Raw genomic sequence first — 21,510 nt, forward strand, 5'->3', positions numbered from 1 at the left:
CCATATTGGGGGTTTTGTTGTTGTTTAGTCACTAAGTTGTGGAGAAGGCAATGGCAACCCACTCCAGCACTCTTGCCTGGAAAATCCCAAGGACGGAGGAGCCTGGTGGGCTGCAGTCCATGGGGTCGAGAAGAGTTGGACATGACTGAGCGACTTCACTTTGACTTTTCACTGTCCTGCATTGGAGAAGGAAATGGCAACCCACTGCAGTGTTCTTGCCTGGAGAATCCCAGGGACGGGGGAGCCTGGTGGGCTGCCGTCTGTGGGGTCGCACAGAGTCGGACACGACTGAAGCGACTTAGCAGCAGCAGTCACTAAGTTGTGTCCAACTCTTTGCAACCCCATGGACGGTAGCCCGGCAGGCTCCTCTGTCCATGGGATTTCCCAGGCAAGAATACTGGAGTGGGTTGACATTTCCTTATCCAGGGGATCTTCTCAACTCAGGAATCGAATCTGCATCTCCTGCATTGGCAGGAAGGTTCAGACACTGAGCCACCAGGGAAGCCTGCATTGGGGGTTACAGCTTCAACATGTGGATGTGTAGGGGCACACAGTTCAGTCCATAGCGATCTAATGTTACCAGCCATCTGTATCAGCTATGAAGGAAATTGCACCTGGTGCTTGTAGGGCAATTGATTTAGGTCAGTGGTTCCCCAAAGCTCTTACCAGAAGGAAGGCCCTATCTGATGTACCCTTGCGGTGCTAGATGAGTCAATCCGTGACATGGGGATTTAAAGGTAAAAACATGTCTGGCAAAATGATTTTATTGTTAGCATTACTAAAGTTAGACATCCTCTCCCATTCACCCTTACCCCTTTTTTACTTCTCATCCTGGAGGAGATGCTTTGTTAAGACCATCTGAGATTTGGGCCACGTTTATGCATTGTGGGGGAATTGATTGTGACTCATACCATTTTATTAGTCTGGATTAATGAAGCATATCTTAATATTGTAAAGAAAGGTTTTAAAAAAGACACTTCTTATGTGGATTTACAAATGAAAACAAGTAGTATTGTCAGTACTTTTATTTTGAAATAGCAGTATAATTTGTTCCAGCTGAAAAATCTTACTTCACACTTAACTCAGTGTTAGAATCTTTTAAAGATAAAATCAAAATGACTCATGTGACTTGTGTTATATAGTATTAAAACCCCACATTTTGGCTTAAATGCACAAAATGGAGGTATAGGTTCCAAAAGAAGAAGAGATGCTAAGAAAAAAACTACTAAGAAATGCAAATAAAAAAATTTTGAAAGAACATTTTTTGGTATTTTCAGATCACTGTCTTTGGGGACAAAAGGTAGGCTTTTATGAGTGATTCTTTTTGTGGGTAGCAATCATTAGGTAAAAAACCCCATTCTAGTCAGATGTGACACTTTGATAATGAGTTTATTTCCCCAAAGATAACCCATCTGGGATAGATTGGAATTCCACAGACTTAACATATTCTGCATATATATTCTGTAGTCATGAATAATGTCAATATATTATCAATGGTAAGCACAAAATTCATCATTTATACAAGATGGAAATTCTAGCCATTTAAAGAGTGCCAGTTTAATAGTAAAATATTGATCTAATGAAGTCAGTACCACTAATGTAATAAGTGAGTATGTCAACTTTTTGCAATGCCAATGTTTTTAAGATTTTAAAAAAAAACACCTTGTTACAGAGTTTGTTCTTGAAACAAATGTCTCTTCTATGCAGTTCAGTGAATGCTATTTCCTAGTTCTTGTCCACCTAAAAATTATCATTGTACAAAGGCACATACACACAGCACAAAAACCACACACAAACACAGGCCTCCTCAAGCCAGCCTTGAACCTCCTGGTTTCCCACACACACCACATAGTTCACACCTCACTCCACTATTCTTACACATCACACCTACTAATAGTGGTCAGACATACGGCATTTGGGCTACCCTCATGGCTCAGTGGTAAAGAGCCCACCTGCCAATGCAGGAGATGTGGGTTCGATCCCTAGGTCAGGAAGATCTCATGGAGAAGGAAATGTCAACCCACTCCAGTATTCTTGCCTGGGAAATCCCATGGACAGAGGAGCCTGGTGTGCTCCTGGAGGTGCCCATGGGGTCGCAAAGAGTCAGACACTGTTGACTTAGGGACTGAACCGCAAAAACTTATGGCATTTATTTAGCTTCTGAAACATTATAATATAATGATTGCCGGTATGTACTTATATGTTTTAAAATTTTGTCAACTAAGGGATGAAGATTTTTTTTAATTTAAGCATAAATTTTATTTTTAATAAAAATATTCAACTATGGTTACTGCTGCTGCTGCTGCTAAGTCGCTTCAGTTGTGTCTGACTCTGTGTGACCCCATAGACGGCAGCCCACTAGGCTCCTCTGTCCCTGGGATTCTCCAGAAGAATACTGGAGTGGGTTGCCATTTCCTTCTCCAAAGCATGAAAGTGAAAAGTCAAAGTGAAGTCGCTCAGTTGTGCCTGACTCTTAGTGACCCCATGGACTGCAGCCTACCAGGCTCCTCCGTCCTTGGGATAAATCTAGACTGAATTATCATTTTATAATTGCTAAATCTTGTCTGTGTCGTTAAAAAAAAAAAGAATTTTGTTAAGTTTTCTGGGGGGTGGGGGAGTAGGTTGGGATACCCATAATAGAAAAGATAGAAAATCTAAGATCCTGAAAGATAGTACTTGGCCTAAATACTGGACTTTGTGTGTGTGTGTCAATGATCTTATTTAGTTAAAAATATGCAATGACTTAGGAGGATTGTTCTGGCCTAATTCTTGAAAATTTAATATCTTTAGCCTTCAAGCGTAGTGCTTTGGTGACAAGTACCTGTTTGCCCCTGTTTTCAAGACTTTTTAAAGCAGCAGTTAACTTTATTCCCACAGGTATGATGAGTCCTGTCTTTACCAGGGTCACAAAGGGAGACCTGGAAATCGTTTATGTTATTATTCCTTATGAATGTCATTCTCTATGGCAGGGGACCCCAACCTCGGGTCAGCTCAGCCAGGGCATTAGGTGAGCTATAAAAGTGCACAATAGATATGATGTAATGTGCAGAAACCATCCCCTCCACCCTGGTGGAAAAATTGCCTCCCACAAAACAGGTCCCTGGTGCCAAAAAGGTTGGTGATGGCTGCTCTGTAGAACAAGAACTCTTGTTCTGAAGGGTTTCTGCTTTCTGGGTTCCAGCAGCCCTTATTAGGTCCAGGTGTAAAACTTCAGGCGAGTCTTAGCGTCTGACCTGGCTGTCCTCAGGCCATAGATCTGCCGTGTGTGTGACCTGTACTGCAGAAATGGAGCGATATGTGGGAAGAAGCAATATGCCCTAATATTCAACAGCTGGGGTTTTGTTGTTGTTGCTGCTGCTGATTAGGTCAATGGAGGAAAGCCCATCCCTAAGGCGCAAGACGGTGATGCGGGAGAAGGGCCGGCGCCAAGCCGTCCGGGGACCGGCCTTCATGTTCAACGACCGGGGTACCAGCCTCACTGCGGAGGAGGAGCGCTTCCTCGACGCCGCCGAGTATGGCAACATCCCGGTGGTGCGCAAGATGCTGGAGGAGTCCAAGACGCTGAATGTCAACTGCGTGGACTACATGGGCCAGAACGCGCTGCAGCTGGCGGTGGGCAATGAGCACCTGGAGGTGACCGAGCTGCTGCTCAAGAAGGAGAACTTGGCACGCATCGGCGACGCCCTGCTGCTCGCCATCAGCAAGGGCTACGTGCGCATCGTGGAGGCCATCCTCAACCACCCCGGGTTCGCGGCCAGCAAGCGCCTAACCCTAAGCCCCTGCGAGCAGGAGCTGCAGGACGACGACTTTTACGCTTACGACGAGGACGGCACACGCTTCTCCCCGGACATCACCCCCATCATCCTGGCGGCGCACTGCCAGAAGTACGAGGTGGTGCATATGCTGCTGATGAAGGGCGCCAGGATCGAGCGGCCGCATGACTATTTCTGCAAGTGCGGGGACTGCACGGAAAAGCAGAGGCACGACTCTTTCAGCCACTCGCGCTCAAGGATCAATGCCTACAAGGGGCTGGCCAGTCCAGCTTATCTGTCCTTGTCTAGCGAGGACCCTGTGCTCACTGCCCTGGAGCTCAGCAACGAGCTGGCCAAGCTGGCCAACATAGAGAAGGAGTTCAAGGTAAGCTGTGCGCTCCACCGCGGCTGCTCTGCGCGCTCTTCCACTTCCCGGCGAGGTGCCTTCTGCAGTCTGCTCCCAAATCAGTTTTGTCCAGTGGATCTAAAATCTCAAGGGATTGGGAGCGTCGTTCAGAAATGATCTGATGATTTTTCTCTTTTCAGCCCGGTGCTGTGATAAATTTGTTTTAGAAGTGGGTATATACTGAATCAGAGAGCTGTAATGATTGTGCTGCTCTGCGTTCTGGATAGGTGTTAAATAGTACACGAGACTTCTGTTTTGTTGAAGGAGGGATTTAGCTATGATCTTCCTTCCCAGTTCTTCCTCTTTTGTAGTTGTATGGTGGCACCCAATATAGAAATAGTTTTGCATGCACTGTTTATTGGCCCAAACATTTGTATATCCCTTTAGTTAAAAGTCAAAAGACTAATATAAAATTTTAAATGAATGACTAAAGTCATTTTATTTATGACAAAAGTGGCTGCAACTGAAATCCACAAATGAAATCTGCAATATTCAGAATGGTGAGCTGTGGCCATTAGGTCAACCCAGAAATGTAAAGACAGAAAAGTGGTTTGCTTTAGTAGATTTTTTTATGAGTGAACTTTTTTTTGGACATCATCTCCAGTCAACAGTATTATTTATTTTTATTAAAAACTATACATTAATAGTGGAATGTTTTTTAATTGTTACATTTTCCTATGCATTTCAGATGGTTCTGCCTATTAAATCTAGGGCAGGAGGAGACTTTGTAGATCTGGTGAAAGTCAGACTGTTTTCTAGCAGGCTCCTGGTTCCTGTTATCCACTAAAGAGGATGATTCTAGGCATCATTTCCTTGAATTCGTTTTTGGATGCTGATTTAATCTTCTTTTTTTTTTTTTTTAATGTTGTGGTGTCAGATCACAGAAAAAGTGATTATTCTGTTTTTTAGGTTTTACTGCAGTTTTTCATACTTATTGAGAGCCACACAAATGCAACTAGCAATATAATTCAAGTTAACTAGTTGAAAGAAAACGGTAGGAAAGTTTTGTGGGGTTTTCCCCTTCCACATATACCAGATTTCCTCGACATCCATCAACACTCATCTTGTGCTGGTGGAGATCTGGCCTTAGTATAATATTATTTGTTATTTCATTAAATTCTTTCTAATATGAAGGCTGTGCATATTTATTGTAAAAATTTGGAAAATGTGGGAAAATACAAAGAAGAAAATAAGTATCACCTATATCTATCTATTCCCTTTGAAAAGATTCCTTATGTGGTATTTGAAAAGATTTATTTCCTTATACCTAAAATGAATTTTTTTTTTTTTTTCAGAACTCAGGTAGAGCAAATTCCTAACTTCAAATTCTGTTTGAAAAGAATAGAAGCGTGTTCAGATAAAAGTCTAAATGTCACTTTATTTCATCATAGTGATAAAAAGTATGGGCTTCCCTGGTGGCTCAGATGGTAAAGAATTCGCTTGAAATGCAGAAGACCCGACTTTGATCCCTGGGTGGGGAAGATCCCCTGGAGAAGGGAATGGCTACCCACTCCAGTATTCTTGCCTGGAGAATCCCATGATTAGCAGAGGCTGGTGGGCTACAGCCCATGGGGTTGCAAACAGTCAGACAGGACTTAGTGACTAACACTTTCACTTATAAAAAGTGTAATTTTAACTTTATTATTTTACTATTCCAAGGGTCACTCAAACCTTGTTTTTATGCATTTTGCTTGGTATGTACTTAAAGTCTGTATAAGAAATTCTGCAAATATTTTCCTAGATTATGTTTTAATAATTAACAGAAGATGGTGACATATGTAATTCTGCCCAGAGAAGTAGCCTCAGTGAAGTAATGTTAAGAAAATTTGTTATTCATAGTTCTCCCCTTGATGCCAACTAAACCCATATTGATAATACATGAAATCTCCTTTACCCTAACATAAAAAGTCACCTCTGATAACCTTTCAAAGGTGGGAAATGATTACAAATGAAGAGGCAAAAAAAGGAGAAAGCACAACTGGGTTTAAGAAAGCATTCATAAAGCTGCCAGCTATCTAAGGATATGCAAATCAAAATCTCATGGTTCCTTTTTCCTGAATTATATGGAAGGTGTTTGTGTAGTGTAACCATATAAGAAGCAAGATACAGACAGGTCTTTGTAAGTTATGATCTCAAAGGACTACAGGTCTCTCTCTCCTGACTAAATGTACCTTTTCATTCCCATATTCACTTGTCCTTGTTATTCTTTTCTTATTTTTTATCCTTTACTTTTCTTATCTGTCTGCTTTTCATCACTTTGCCTTCTCATCCCACACTCATGTCCATCTGTCAGGACTTTAGACAGAAAAAATAGTGCTTTCACAGCACTGACCCAGAGACTGCCTCCCTTGAAAGTGCAGAAAGTGAAGCTTCTTTCTAAGTCAGGGTCACTTAATCTGCCCTATTCCATGGTGTTCATTATATTCTTTCCGTAAAGACTTTGAACTTAAAGTACTAGCCTTGAAAAAAAGACATGATTTTTTTTCCATTTCAAATGCATATGAGTATTCATCTTATCAGTGGCCTGTAAGACCCAGTATCTCATCCCTCAGACTGCCGTCACTTAGGTGCTTCAGAGAAGGTTCTCAGCCATCGTGCAGTCTTCAAAGGTCCTTGAAGAGTACAGGCAGCATGGTGCCAAAAACATATGAAGCTCATTATCCCAAGTTTGGACATTCTAGGATATAGATTTAGATAGATGAATGGAGGACAGCTTGGTGACAGGTTATTAAAGAAGTATTTTCAATGTGCAAATGCTGTCTGAAGCTATTCTGAGAAACAGAGTATTGGAGAGGCTGAGCTCCATGTTTCATCTTCCAAATGTCAGTGGCTAGGAAGCTAGCCATTTATTAAGCTGAAATTTCCTAATTCTGAATCAATGATGCACTTAAAAAAAGGCATTGTGCTTTCCCTGTGCCTCAGATTTTCCTTTTGTAAAGTAGAAAAACAATTTCAAGTTATATCACAGTAGGACAGTACTACTACTACTACTAAGTCACTTCAGTCATGTCCAACTCTGTGTGACCCCATAGACAGCAGCCCACCCAGTTCCTCCGTCCCTGGGATTCTCCAGGCAAGAACACTGGAGTGGGTTGCCATTTCCTTCTCCAATGCATGAAAGTGAAAAGTGAAAGTGAAGTCGCTCAGTCATGTCCGACTCTCAGCGACCCCATAGACTGCAGCCTTCCAGGCTCCTCCGTCCATGGGATTTTAAGGAAGAGGAAAATAAATGTAGTCCAAAAGCAAGGTAGCATTTGATAGTAGGAAAATACTCTAGGAATCATCCACCTATACAGACCTCTCATTTTACAAGTGAGAAAACAAAGACAATAGCCAACATACCATCTGCTAAGCCTAGATTTGGGTGCCTTGAGTCCCAGTTCTAGCTCTTCTATGTAACATGCTATACCTGGTAACATAGAAGCAATTCTGTAGTTGATGTGTACCAAGCACACTCAAAGCATTTAATCCTCATAGCAGCAATAATTTGCTGTGTGGTGTTAAGTTGCCCAGTCATGTCTGACTCTTTGTGACCCCTTTGACTGTAGCCCGCCAGGCTCCTCTCTTCGTGGGATTTCCTAGGCAAGAGTACTGGAATGGGTTGCTATGCCCTGCTCTAGTGGATCTTCCCAAACCAGGGATTGAACCCAGGTCTCCCACACTGCAGGCAGAGTCTTTACCTGAGCCAGTAGGGAAGCCCAACAGCAATAATAGATAGGTTTATTCTCATCAGAGAGTTCTCACCTTCTGTAAGGTCACACAGCTAGGAGGTGGTAGAAGTGAAATGAAGGAAGTGAAGTGAAGTTGCTCAGTTGTGTCCGACTCTTTGCGACCCCATGGACTGTAGCCTACCAGTCTTCTCCGTCCATGGGATTCTCCAGGCAAGAATACTAGAGTGGGTTGCCATTTCCTTCTCCAGGAGATCTTCCCGACCCAGGGATTGAGCCCGGGTCTCCCGCATCGTAGGCAGATGCTCTAGCATCTGAGCCACCAGGGAAGTCAGGAAGTGGTAGAACCAGTATGCAAATCCAGGAAGTCTGGTTTCAGATTTATCCTTTTAACCACTACACTGTCCTGCCTCTTTTATTATTAGGGAAAGGATCTGACAGGAGCAAACCTGCTTAGAGTTGAATTTCAGTTTTCCTGTTAAGAATAAAAAGGGATTAAACCATGAACGTTAAAAACCTGCTGAAACCTGTAGACAGGTTGTGACGAGGCCCAGGCTTCACTGTTCTTCCTCTAGCTTGAGCAGGCCTTCCGGGTTTTGAGTTTCTGCTCTATAAAGTGGGCTGCAGACCCATCTGGTAAATTTGTGGAGGATCATGGTAATGGAAAAGTCACACAATAAAGATACTCAGGCAAAACTAAATTTAGAGAAAATCATTAGAAAATTTGGACCAGACGAAAGGTCTAAGTTGTGAAGTAGTGAGAGACAGGACCTCATGGTAGAACTGACAGAGTCAGCTGCCAGAGTTCCCTGGGAGCTCTGCATATATTGGCGAAATGGCATTCTGTAAGCCCAATAGAAGAAATCGCCATTACCTCCAGCTCTGATTATTTTCTGTATTTGGATAGCAGACTTCTTCCAGGAGGAAATGATTAAATTGTTACGAAAACAGTGTTATTGTTGCAATTTGCTACTTGTTTTTTGCTTCCTGACTGATCTTTTAGTGGATATTAAAAAAGCACAAAGCTTTCTATAATATCAGATAATTTACAGGTTATAATTTTAAAGATAATGAGTTATTATTTGGATATTACTGCAGAAGTGGTTTCTATGTTTTATTCCAGAAGAGAAAAAAGTCTTTTTTTACTTCTGATCAATGGGGAATTGGCCATCCTGTGTCGTATCAAATCTTATAGAACAGTCTGAACTGCCGAGTAACAGGAGGAAATTTCATTTAAAAAATGTACTAAAAGGGGAGCTTTATATGGAAACAGACGTGGATTTAATACTTCTTCTGGATGCTATAATAAAATATTTCATTAGTCTTCCAGGAATGGAAGGCAGATGGATATTTAACTGACACTCTGCATAGAAACCAGAGATTGAACATTTTATTAATTTTATCAGTTGCATGGTACCAAACTTGAATGGAAACCAAAGACTGAAGTTTTTATTCATTTTATTTGTTCCCTTTTGAGGGGAAAAGGATTAACTGCAACTCTTCTTTATCTGAATTTCTGATATCTGAAATGGAAACTATTCTAGTCTGTGTAGCCTTTAAACAGTCTTTCCTTTTCTTGTTTATTTTAGTTGGTGCGGTGATTTTTGCGCATCAAATCAAGTTAATTATTTAAGGGGAAAAATGGAAATTTTTCATGTTGTATGAAGATGATTTAAATATTTAAAGTATGATATTTGGAAACCTAGAAATTCTGCCATCCTAAATATTACCCAGTTATTAGACATGTACAATATGTCAGGACATGTTGAAATGAGGAATTATATTTTCCTCATGTGTACCAAACTAGATTATCATCTGATTCATTTTCCTGATTTTAGTGAAAGTTGTAGAAGTGGAGCTGGGGGTTGCAGAAGTTAGGCATTTTCCTGAGAGATGGTCATTAACACCTGGATTGGAACCAATGGGCTGGAAATAGAGCTCCATTCAGAAGGTAGCAAGGAATTCTGACAAATGCCTTCTACCAGTCCATGGCACTATATAAATATGCTAATGAAATTAAAGATTCACAGATTATTTTTAGCAAGGTGTTAGTTCCAGTGGCCTGAAAAATTTTCTCTCAGGTATTGATATTCTGCAACCCTTGAGAATTCAATTATATATAATCAGACATTTCTCTCCTTCTAGTTCTACAGGACATGATAATGTGCCCTTCAGACAACAAGAAAAAAATACCCTCTGTGTTGGCACCTACCCTCCTCTTTGCTTTCACTGTAAACCATCATCCTCAATCACAACTGTATGTCAGAAACGCTGGGAGAGTGTGTTAACACATTGCTGCCCCTCATCATCAGTTTCTAATCAGGATGTCTTGGGTGGGGTCTGAGAATTTATGTTTCTAAAGGAAATGGCAACCCACTCCAGTGTTCTTGCCTGGAGAATCCCAGGGACGGGGGAGCCTGGTGGGCTGCCGTCTGTGGGGTCGCACAGAGTCGGACACGACTGAAGCGACTTAGCAGCAGCAGCAACACATGTCCAGGTGCTACTGAGGCTGCTGGCCTGAGGACTACAGTTTGAAAAGCGCTGTCTCCAATAAGGCAATGGATAGTAAACCAGACAGGTTATTTTCATGTATAGTCAGTTTTCTATGTCAGATCGCCACTTAAGGAATTTTCATCATAGAAATGGCTTTGTTTTGGCTTTAAGAAAACTACTGTTTATCTGTACAAGAGAGACATAACTCTCTTTGATACTTTGGCCTTTCAGCATTAAGCATTTAACCACTATTTCTTAATGAAAACCAGTCACTTGCTTGCACACCATTTTCAGAACTGTCTTATGTGTATTAGGTCCTGGCTAAGGAGGGAGGTGGAAGCAAATCCAGCTGGTATCTAACTCAACAAACCTTGCATTTACCAGGGGGCTAAAACTTCCTGCCCAGAGTTAGGTAGACTTTTTCTAATTTATAAAACCCCTGAACACTTTCCACTGAACTACAGCACATTCTCTGCATTAAACTCTAACCCTCTTGTTCTTAGAATGACTATCGGAAGCTCTCCATGCAATGCAAAGACTTCGTGGTGGGTGTGCTGGATCTTTGCAGAGACTCAGAAGAGGTAGAAGCCATTCTGAATGGAGACCTGGAATCGGCAGATCCTCTGGAGATGCACAGGCATAAAGCTTCCCTGAGTCGGGTCAAACTTGCCATCAAGTATGAAGTCAAAAAGGTGAGTGGCCTACTTTCATCCAGCTCCATATTGGAATCAACATGTAATATCAACTATGCCATAATCCTAGGAGAGGTTTTTAAATAATAAAAATAGATGTTATTGACAAAAAGATGTTTTTCCTTTATGAAATAGATTAAATGGTATCATGGTGAAGTTGTGAGTCAAGTACCCAGCTCCAATCTTTTCCACTTTTTATCCATTGTCAGATCTTGGATAAATCATAAAACTTCTTTACATTTCATTTTCCTCGTATAAAAGGAGAATAATACCGCTTACCTGTATCAGGGTTTTGGTGGGATTTCAGTGGATTAAGATACGCAAAAGAACTTTGTAAACTGCTCATAGCAATGTGGTTGACGATAATAAAATCTGTTACTTGTATACATTTTTGTAAGGCACTGTTGCATATGTTCTAGTGTTAACCTTGTGTCAAGCCTTTGTAATTATCCATCTCATCTATAAAATAGGTGTTTGATGATGAAACTTCTATTCTATAAGGGCATTGAGGTTCACCAGACTTAAATGACATGTCTAAGATCATACAGCTATGGAATTCTATGCAGTTGCCAAAAAAATAAAAATTATGCTTACTTTTTTACTCTGGATATTGCAGATAGAACTGTTACATGTATGTATTTGCTACTTGTGTGGGGCTTTAAATAGTTCATATCAATTATAGTTATATTGTTCCACTTATAATAAAAATCTCAGCTATTCAGAATCTAATCATTTATGCATATTTTACATAACTTGAATTTTTATACTTTAAATCATGAAAAAGTAAGCTATTGTCAGGAGCAGATCTGGTTTCATGAACTGGTCAATCTGTGTATAGTGGACTCTTCTCTTGTTCCTGCAGTGTGGTGTGGTGTTTAAGAGGGCAGACCCTGGAGCTAACTTGAAAGAGTTCAAGTCCTGACTTGTCTTCTCTGTGTGACAGGACAAACCTCTTGATCAATCTAAACCTCATTCTGCTTATTGGTAGTGGAGACAACTACTATTTCAGTTATTTTAAGGATTACGTGAGCTAATACAAGTAAAGTAATTAGCACAGACATAGTGTTAATACCTGGTGATAGCTCAGTAATTATTAGCTAATCACATTTCTGCATTTGAAAATTCATTCTCAGAATGATGACTCTTGAGACTTTCCTGATGGTGCAGTGGCTAAAACTTTGTGCTCCCAATTCAGGGGACCCAAGTTCAATCCCTCGTTGTTGAACTAAATCCACAACTAAAACCTGTCACAGTCAAAATAAATAAATAAGAATGATGATGCTTAAGTTCAGTTCTTAGTCATCAAAGACATTTCATGTTTATTGTGCTGGTTTGGTCCTTAGTGGTAGATTATAGCCAATTTAAACAGAAAAGAATTGAGTGAGAAATATTAGCAGGCTCACAGAATCTTTGAGAAGTGGAAGAGCAAGATTATCTAAGCTGTGCTTGCAGAAACCTTGCCCAGAGCCAGGCCCTGAACTGACCTGGTAAGGAGGTTTCTCTGACCCAAACAGAACAATTCTGCCTCTGCTGCAGAGGGTCAGCTTCCTACCAACAGAAAGGACTTCCTGAGTCCTGCCTGTTGTAAAAGGCTCCTTCCAAATCAGAGGTATGCACACATGCCTCTGACCAGGGGAACCTAGGGCAATGTTTGCACCCTAGCAGCAGGTGAGCATGGGGGAATCTGTGTGTGTGTGTGTGTGTGTGTGTGTACACACAGTTCTACCACAATGTAGAGAACTTCCACATTGTGGTGTTCACAAAATTATAGTCAGCAATTAATGACAGATCTCCCCTCTACTTAATAAGAAGTGAAATGTGAAGATTCTCATTAAATTTTGGTGTAAAATAACTTTTCAAGAAGTTGTCAGTAAGAAGGTAATTGAATTGGCTCCACTGGCCCCTCTCAGAACAAGCATGCTAGTTGACATTTTGCTGTACTGGAAGAAAAAGATAGCTTTGAACAAGATTGATATTAAACTGTTTTTAGAAAACTAGACATTTATTCACAGACCTTACAACAGGCATCTCTTGCCTTTAGCTCCTGAGAGGAGAGAATTGATTTCAGTTGTCACTGGTTCTTTGTCATTGCTTTCAAAGTGTCATATTAGCAGAGACAGCTCATCTACAGTTGTGCTTCTGTTAACCAAACTGTCTTCCAGAGTGAATGTCTTCTTGCATGTTAATTTTAAATGAATTGATGTGTAGGGTTACAATGTATGAGGTGTCAGTTAATGATAAATTTCCTGTCAGTTAACCACCAGAAAACAACAGCAAAATGTATCTGGAACTGAAAGGAGATTTAGGACTTTGCACATACTTCTGGTTTTGTCTATTTTATGCTATAAAATGAGTATTAGTTAAAATCTTTTATTTGGAATCTTCACCCAATAAATGTATATAAGAACTTTATTCTGGAATGCCCCACAAAGCCCCAGATCCTCTTTCTTTCTCTCCGAAGATTCCTTCATTCTTCACTCAACACTCACCCATCTCCATCTAGCAAGGAGCAAAAATACTTCCACCCACTTCTGCTACTTCCTTTTCCCATCATCTCCTTTCTAGTCCCCTAGTAAAATAACCTCTTGGGTTGTAATATTCATGAACCCCACAGACTATGGCACCGAAATTGAGCATAGCTACATGCATGGCATTGGGATTTCAAAATACTGTGTTGTGAAATTTTTCCCCTTGGAATTTAATAAGCATATTTATTCAAATCAGTCCATAATTCCACCAAGGAAACCAGTTTTATATAATGCTAAATTATTTAGATCCCCTAAGAAACTCAAGATGTCTCTTCTACCATCTTTCTAATATCTGCTTCCAATTGTGATTCTGGGTCTATTGAGTTCTTTCTAAGCTCAGAGTTCCCAGGGCTTAGGTCTTCCCTAGGAATCACTATGAGTTCACCCCAGGCCTTAGAGGCTCAATGACAGTTAATCAAGAAAATGAAAACACAAAAGATCTGAATTGAAGTCTGAACATGAGTCTAACGTTTATGTGAGAAAAGATTTTTTCAGTATAAAAGCAGTAGAAAAAATAGAAAACAAAAATATAAGTTATTTGACCATATGTAAGTTAAAACCTCTATACATCAAAAAGATCATAAAAAAGGTAAAGGGCAAACTAGGAAAATTTTTTTCTATACTATAACTTAGAGGATTGATATTCTTTTTTGTTTGTTTGTTTTTAAACAGGTCATTCCTTTCCCTTTAAAAAAAATTGTTTATTTATTTTTGGCCACACTGGGTCTTCATTGCCGCATGTAGGCTTTCTCTAGTTGCCACAAGCAGGGGCTGCTCTCTAGTTGCGGTGCTCGGGGCTCCATTTTTGCAGAGCATCAGCTCTGGAATGCGTGGTTCAGTAGTTGTGGCATGTGGACTCTGAGGCATGGGGGATCTTCCCAGACCTGGGACTGAACTCATGTCCTCTGCATTGGCAGGCAGATTCTTAACCAGTGGACCACCAGGGAAATCCTGGGAATGATAGTCTTAATAACCAAAGTGCACAAACAAATTCATAGGGAAAATTTCCAGAGGTCTATAGAAAAATAAGCAAAAAGCTTCTATAGGTAGGTAATTCACAGAAAAGAAAACTCAAATGGCTAACAAATGTATTTAAAAATTTCTTTTTTTTTTTTTCAAACCCTCTAGTAATATGAGATGCATCAGTTCAGTTCAGTTCAGTTGCTCAGTCGTGTCTGACTCTGCGATCCCATGAATTGCAGCACGCCAGGCCTCCCTGTCCATCATCAACTCCCGGAGTTCACTCAAACTCACTTCCATTGAGTCAGTGATGCCATCCAGCCATCTCATCCTCTGTCGTCCCCTTCTCCTGCCTCCAATCCCTCCCAGCATCAGAGTCTTTTCCAATGAGTCAACTCTTCGCATGAGATGGCCAAAGTACTGGAGTTTCAGCTTATGCATATTATCATATAAATACCATCTGCCCTCACTCAAATTATTAAAAAATTAAAAATTATAAAAAATTACAATTCTCAGTGCTTTTAGTGAAATGAACAATCATATAGTACTGGTGGGGGACAAACAATAAGACATTCTCTATGAGGGAGTGGATGTTGAAGATTATTCATCTCTGAGTTACTTCTGAGGGGTCTCTAAGGTAACTCAGACAACTGAAAGATAGTAAATGTTGTTACTGTTTGTAGTTACACACATTATTCTACAAAAGAGAATGGAACAGAGTGGAGGGTGAAATTTGTTGTTTTGAAAATAAGTACAAGAAAAGTAACTTTTAGGCAAAAACATTCGTTGTTTTCCAATTAGAGTAATGGACTATTTGCCCCCCAAAAGTCCCAAGCTCTAATTATGACTGTACCTCTGTGTTCTGACTGGTGGATTAATATCAATCCATACCCACCCATAGAAATAACACCTACCTCAAGTGAGCCTTGTCTATTGTAAGGAAGACTGTGACAAAGATAAAGGATACCAGAACTTGATGGACCGTTGAATCTGGAAAATCAACCTCTTGAGAAAGAGGAGAACTTTCCTGAGTTCTTCCTCTTTCCTCCAACAGTGAGATTAGGTTTAACTATGGAAAGATCATGTAGAAAAGAGATATGCAGCAATATAGACACCTAAAATTATGCACTGTATTTGCAGAAAATGTGCAAAGAAGGTCCAGAAATTGAGCAATGCAATGAAAGAGTGGTAAATCCACTGCAGAGACTTTGGGCTGAATGTGCTGGCCAGAGCGGGAATGGGTTCTGCATGTCAGACCTCTGCCGGGTGTGTGCCCAGGCACGGAGGGGTAACAGCGGGTCTCCTGATAGCAGCATTTTGTATTTAGTAGGTTTGAAATACAGAAAACATGTGCAGTATAAGTTTTCAGTATTTTTAAAATTTTTATATTTTTGAAGCATGGTTGGTTTACAATGTTGTGCCAATCTCTACTATACAGCAGAGTTCTTCACAATTCAGAGAACTTTAAAAAGCTGAATGACCTAGTTTCTGTTCACAAGAATATTTGCTTTTAAATATTATAAACTGTGGCTCCAGCAATAAAAACAAAAACAGAGTGTTCCTACCATGTTTCTGTACAACAGTATTCCCGTGAATATAGTTCTTGGAAAAGCTAATTTGATAAAGAAGACAGTGTAATGTGGATTTTATTTAAGTTGAAACTTATCAGTTGCCCCTATTGGTGGCTCAGTTTATAATCTCTCAGTTATTTGGCAGGGAATAAAGTTTGTTCTCTATGCTCCAGTAGTTTTATTCCACTGAAAGACTGAGATTTTTCTTGTATGTCAAGCATTTTCCCTTTAAATCAGAAAACCTCAAATAAGGGTATTATTTCTGTAATGGTTTCAATTTATTGGTCCACTGAAGTTAGGAAACTGCATACAAATTTTATTCAGCTTGCTATGTCTGGTGTGGCAGCACAAAGAGATTTTTTTAGGAAGTAAAACAGTTTTAAGAGATAAAGGTTTCTGCCCTATTTTGAAGTCATTGAAAACAGCAAAACTCATCTCCTAAGGGGATTAGCTTCTTTGCCTTCACTTACTACTATTATATTGGTTTTATTTTCTTTTAAAAACTGTTCCTTGTGTGCTTGTATTAGGATTTTAAATCATTGGAGGAAACTGTGTTTTCTTTCTGTGGATTAAAAGCAAACAACAGATGCCATATGGTGCTGTATTATGATCTCAATCACCGGTGTAGAAAACAAGATTATGGTTACCAGGGATAAGAGGGGGAAGGGATAAATTGGGAGATTGGGACTGACATATACACACTACTATATATTAAGTAGATATTAATAACTAATAAGAAACTGCTGCACAGGGATCTCTACTCAGTACTCTGTAATGGCCTATATGGGAAATGAACCTAAGAAAGGGCTTCCCTGGTGGCTCAGGGGTAAAGAATCTGCCTGCCAATGCAGGATACATGGGTTTGATTCCTGATCTAGAAGATCCCACATGATGCAGAACAACTAAGTCTGTGTGCCACAACTAATGGGCCTGTGTTCTGGAGCCCAGGAGCCACAGCTAATGGGCCTGAAGTCCTGGAGCCTGTGCTCCACATCAAGAGAAGCCACATGCAATGAGAAACCCATGCTTTGCAACTAAAGAGCAACCCTACTCACCACAACTAGTGAAAAGCCCACATGGCAACAAAGACCCAGCACAGCCAAAAAATAAATAAATAACTAAATAAAATTATTTTTTAAAAGACTCTAAAAGAAAAAATGGGTATATGTATAACTGTTTAACTTTGCTATATATCTGAAATGTATGCAGCATTGTAAGTCAACTATACTCCAATAAAAGTTTTCAAAAAGAAATAAAAAGGTAGAGTTAGTACTATGAGATACACCTGAATTAAGCTGAATTTTAAAGCTTAATTTTAAGCTGAATTTTAAAGTATAATAAATGCAGTACAAACAGCATGATTTTTGCTAGTATTTAACATATATTAAGGGTTTGCATTGTATTGTACAAGTTACACCAGGTCAAAGATTGATCTTTACATAAGGCCATGTGTAAAGGATTGATTTCCACCAAGTCTTTAGAGCTTTGTAAACCTTGTACAGTATAATTAATGCCATAAAGCATTTATAAATTTAAATGTAAAGATTAGCTCAAGGATGGAGAGCAAGAAGAAGGAGCCATTCTACAACATTAATATTTCTGTACTCAGGAGTTTGAGACCTAAGAAAGAAAAGCTGGACACTCACAAAAGGGAAGTGTGTCCATCAATTTCATACGAACACATGTCCAAGTGTCTTTTAACTTCATGTGGATTTTCTGTTTTACAGAAACCTGAAACTATTAAAAAAAGAAAAAAAGTGCGTGTTGACTTCACAAGTGTTAATCTGGTTTGATGACATTGTATTCTCCACCTGTAGATTTCTCTGAATGCACTATCCCATTCCTAAGCTGCCTGGCTGGAGTCACGGACTGCCTTTTGTTTACATCTATCCCACTTGGGATCATCCAGACCCCAAGACATTTGGACCAACATTCAAAATTAAGACTGTTTTAAATGCTGATTGTTTATCTTGGCAAGTACATGGACTCCAACTCTCTGTTCTAATAACTTTTTCACATTTATGTAGAGCTTACTGTGTACCCTAAAGCAGGGACCATTTATGACTTACTGAAACACTGATGCTCCCTTTTCATCTTCTTGAACCAAATACTGAACACCTGCCTGGCACCTATGAAGGGTTTATGATATTGTAAAGAATAAAATGAATTAATGAATGAGACAGGCATTTAAGAACTGGAGGAGATGAGGATTTTTAACACAGAAGGAGGGGTGAAGCAGGAGCATAAGGGTCCAGTAGAGTACAGGGCAGAAGTGGAAATTTGGAGAAATTCTCAGCAAGAATCTTAGGAAATTGTTACACAGACCCCCAGGAAGCCTTCAACTTTGATTATATTTCATCATGAGTTTAAATAATGGCTGCATTGGTCTTGAAATACTGTTTTCAAAAATTAGAACTTTGAAAGAGTTCTTGAATCTTGAATTTGGGAAGAAGATCTAATATATGCTTCAGATCAGATCAGATCAGTCGCTCAGTCGTGTCCGAATCTTTGCGCCCCATGAATCGCAGCATGCCAGGCCTCCCTGTCCATCACCAACTCCTGGAGTTCACTGAGACTCACGTCCATCGAGTCAGTGATGCCATCCACCCATCTCATCCTCTGTTGTCCCCTTCTCCTCCTGCCCCCAATCCCTCCCAGCATCAGAGTCTTTTCCAATGAGTCAACTCTTTGCATGAGGTGGCCAAAGTACTGGAGATTCAGCTTTAGCATCATTCCCTCCAAAGAAATCCCAGGGCTGATCTCCTTCAGAATGGACTGGTTGGATCTCCTTGCAGTCCAAGGGACTCTCAAGAGTCTTCTCCAACACCACAGTTCAAAAGCATCAATTCTTCGGCGCTCAGCCTTCTTCACAGTCCAACTCTCACATCCATACATGACCACAGGAAAAACCATAGCCTTGACTAGATGAACCTTAGAAGCTGGCAATAACCTGTGAGCCTCTGGATCTGGGATTTCTATAACTGAATTGAAAGAAACTTACAAGATAAAATGCACCCCTTTGCATTGAAGTCAACAAGCAATAAAGAAAAATTGCACCTTATTCTTAGTAGTTTCAATCTCCCCAGTCCTACTAGTTTCTGTTATTGGGGAAAAAATTCAGTTACGAATGTCAAACCTGATATTTGTAAATTCATCCTCACCACCTCTGCACAGCGTTGGCAGCTGTCATAGCAAAGTCAGTGGATCTCCCAGAGGGCGGGTGCACACTGGGAGAAAGAGGTTTTATTTATTTTTTTTTTCTCTTTTTGTTTTAAAATTAGAACAGCTGATTGGAAACTATACACCACTGAGTGAAGACCTGTTTATTTCCTTGTAGGTATGCTATTGATAAATATCCAAGTAACTAGAAGAATTGCCTAGAGTTACTAAAAAGCATTCAGATAATTTCCTGGAACTTGATTAGAGTTGAATGCTACACCTAAGAGGAACCACAGCTGCTTCTTTTGCATCTCAGAATTTGCAAAAACATTTCACATTTCACATTTCACTTCCTAACAGGTTCTCTGTTGTTTATTGCATTTATATATAAGATAGTGATTCATTGGTTTTTGTGTTGCTAAGCACTCTTTTTTAAAAATTATCAACACTCCTAGTTGAATTGTGAGTGACCCTGAATAATTCCCAAGCTTGGGCAAAGTACACCTGGCCTTTCAAAGAAAGGCATATCCAACAAATGGGCACCTTTTGACACAGGATCCTTTTTACAGAAACATTCTGCTCCCTGAATAAAGACAAGGCCTTGATGAAATCCCACTCCTTCTAAATAGATGCAGACAGATGACTTAGCGAAATCAGATGGCAAAAATAAAATAATAAAACAAAATAATAAAATAGCAGGGCTTTAATTTGCTTCTTTTTCTTTCCTGATTAAAGCTGTAGTTATAAAAGAACTGATGGAGATAAATGTTTGTATGGGTTTTTTTGACCTCTGATAGAGGAAGCCACAGAAAGAGTACAGATTACTAAAATAGGAAGAAGTGGTATTTGATGCCAGTTCCTGGAAGCATAGCAAATGTGGATTAAGCGTAATATTTGGAAATTCAATGAGTTTTTGCAGATCTTTTGCATATTTGCTATGGTAGAACATACATACACATAGGACACCTCGTGTATACATTTTTCATAGATGTAGCAGTTTAGGAGTTGCTCATGAAACAACAAATCCAGCTTCCCAGGTGTCACAGTGGTAAAGGACCTGCCTGCCAACGCAGGAGATGCAGGAGACAAAAGTTCCATCTGTGGGTGGGAAGACCCCCTGGAGGAGGAAATGGCAACCCACTTTAGTATTCTTGCCTGAATAATCTCATGGACAGAGGAGCCTGGCAGGCCACGATCCATGGGGTCGCCAAGAGTCAGACAGGACTGAGCATGCACGTGTGCATGCACAAAACAAAAACACATTTCTCGTTTAGCCATCAGTTCAGTTCAGTTCAGTTCAGTCACTCAGTCGTGTCCGACTCTTTGCGACCCCATGAATTGCAGCATGCCAGGCCTCCCTGTCCATCACCATCTGCCGGAGTTCACTCAGACTCACGTCCATCGAGTTGGTGATGCCATCCAGCCATCTCATCCTCTGTCATCCCCTTTTCCTCCTGCCCCCAATCCCTCCCAGCATCAGAGTCTGTTCCAATGAGTCAACTCTTTGCATGAGGTGGCCAAAGTACTGGAGTTTCAGTTTTAGCATCAGTCCTTCTAAAGAACACCCAGGACTGATCTTCAGAATGGACTGGTTGGATGTCCTTGCAGTCCAAGGGACTCTCAAGAGTCTTCTCCAACACCACAGTTCAAAAGCATCAATTCTTCGGTGCTCAGCTTTCTTCACAGTCCAACTCTCACACCCATACATGACCGCTGGAAAAACCATAGCCTTGACTAGATAGACCTTTGTTGGCAAAGTAATGTCTCTGCTTTTGAATATGCTATCTAGGTTGGTCATAACTTTCCTTCCAAGGAGTAAGCGTCTTTTAATTTCATGGCTGCAGTCACCATCTGCAGTAATTTTGGAGCCCCCCAAAATAAAGTCTGACACTGTTTCCACTGTTTAGCCATAGGGTCCAATAAACCAAATAACGATTTTCTTTTCCATTTTTGAACTGAATACAAGTAAGCTGGCAGACAGCAAGATGGGACATGTTTCCACAAAGAAAAGCATATGTCACCCATATTCCAGAGAGAAATCTGTGAATATGGAGAGTTTCGGTCAGAAAGAATTCTGATGAAGAACAACATCATTTGTGTTTCCATTTTAGTTCATGTAATAGTCCTGAAGCAAGTTTGAAAAATAGAGGGAAGGTAAAGAATACTGCCAGAACCTTCCAATGCGTATATTCTGGAAAGACATGCATTACTATCTCTAGGATACACCTGCTTTAGAGTAGCTGGACTGTTGACAATGACGTGGTAACCTACCTCTCTCTCT

The 21,510-nt window shown here is 40.2% G+C and overlaps 1 protein-coding gene across 3 annotated transcripts in view; it reads left to right on the forward strand.

The window, feature by feature from the left end:
• The window catches only part of TRPC3 (transient receptor potential cation channel subfamily C member 3), a 71,972-nt gene that overhangs the window by 17,615 nt on the left and 32,847 nt on the right, over positions 1 to 21,510 (forward strand). For all 3 annotated transcript variants that reach the window (XM_024977033.2, XM_010813789.4, NM_001104960.2), the window contains exons 2-3: positions 3,366 to 4,137; positions 10,823 to 11,011. In XM_024977033.2, the coding sequence (XP_024832801.1) occupies positions 3,366 to 4,137; positions 10,823 to 11,011 (961 nt within the window). The remainder of the gene's footprint in view (positions 1 to 3,365; positions 4,138 to 10,822; positions 11,012 to 21,510) is intronic.

This window comes from Bos taurus, chromosome 17 (genome assembly GCF_002263795.3).
Source record: "Bos taurus isolate L1 Dominette 01449 registration number 42190680 breed Hereford chromosome 17, ARS-UCD2.0, whole genome shotgun sequence".
Lineage (NCBI taxonomy): Eukaryota > Metazoa > Chordata > Mammalia > Artiodactyla > Bovidae > Bos > Bos taurus.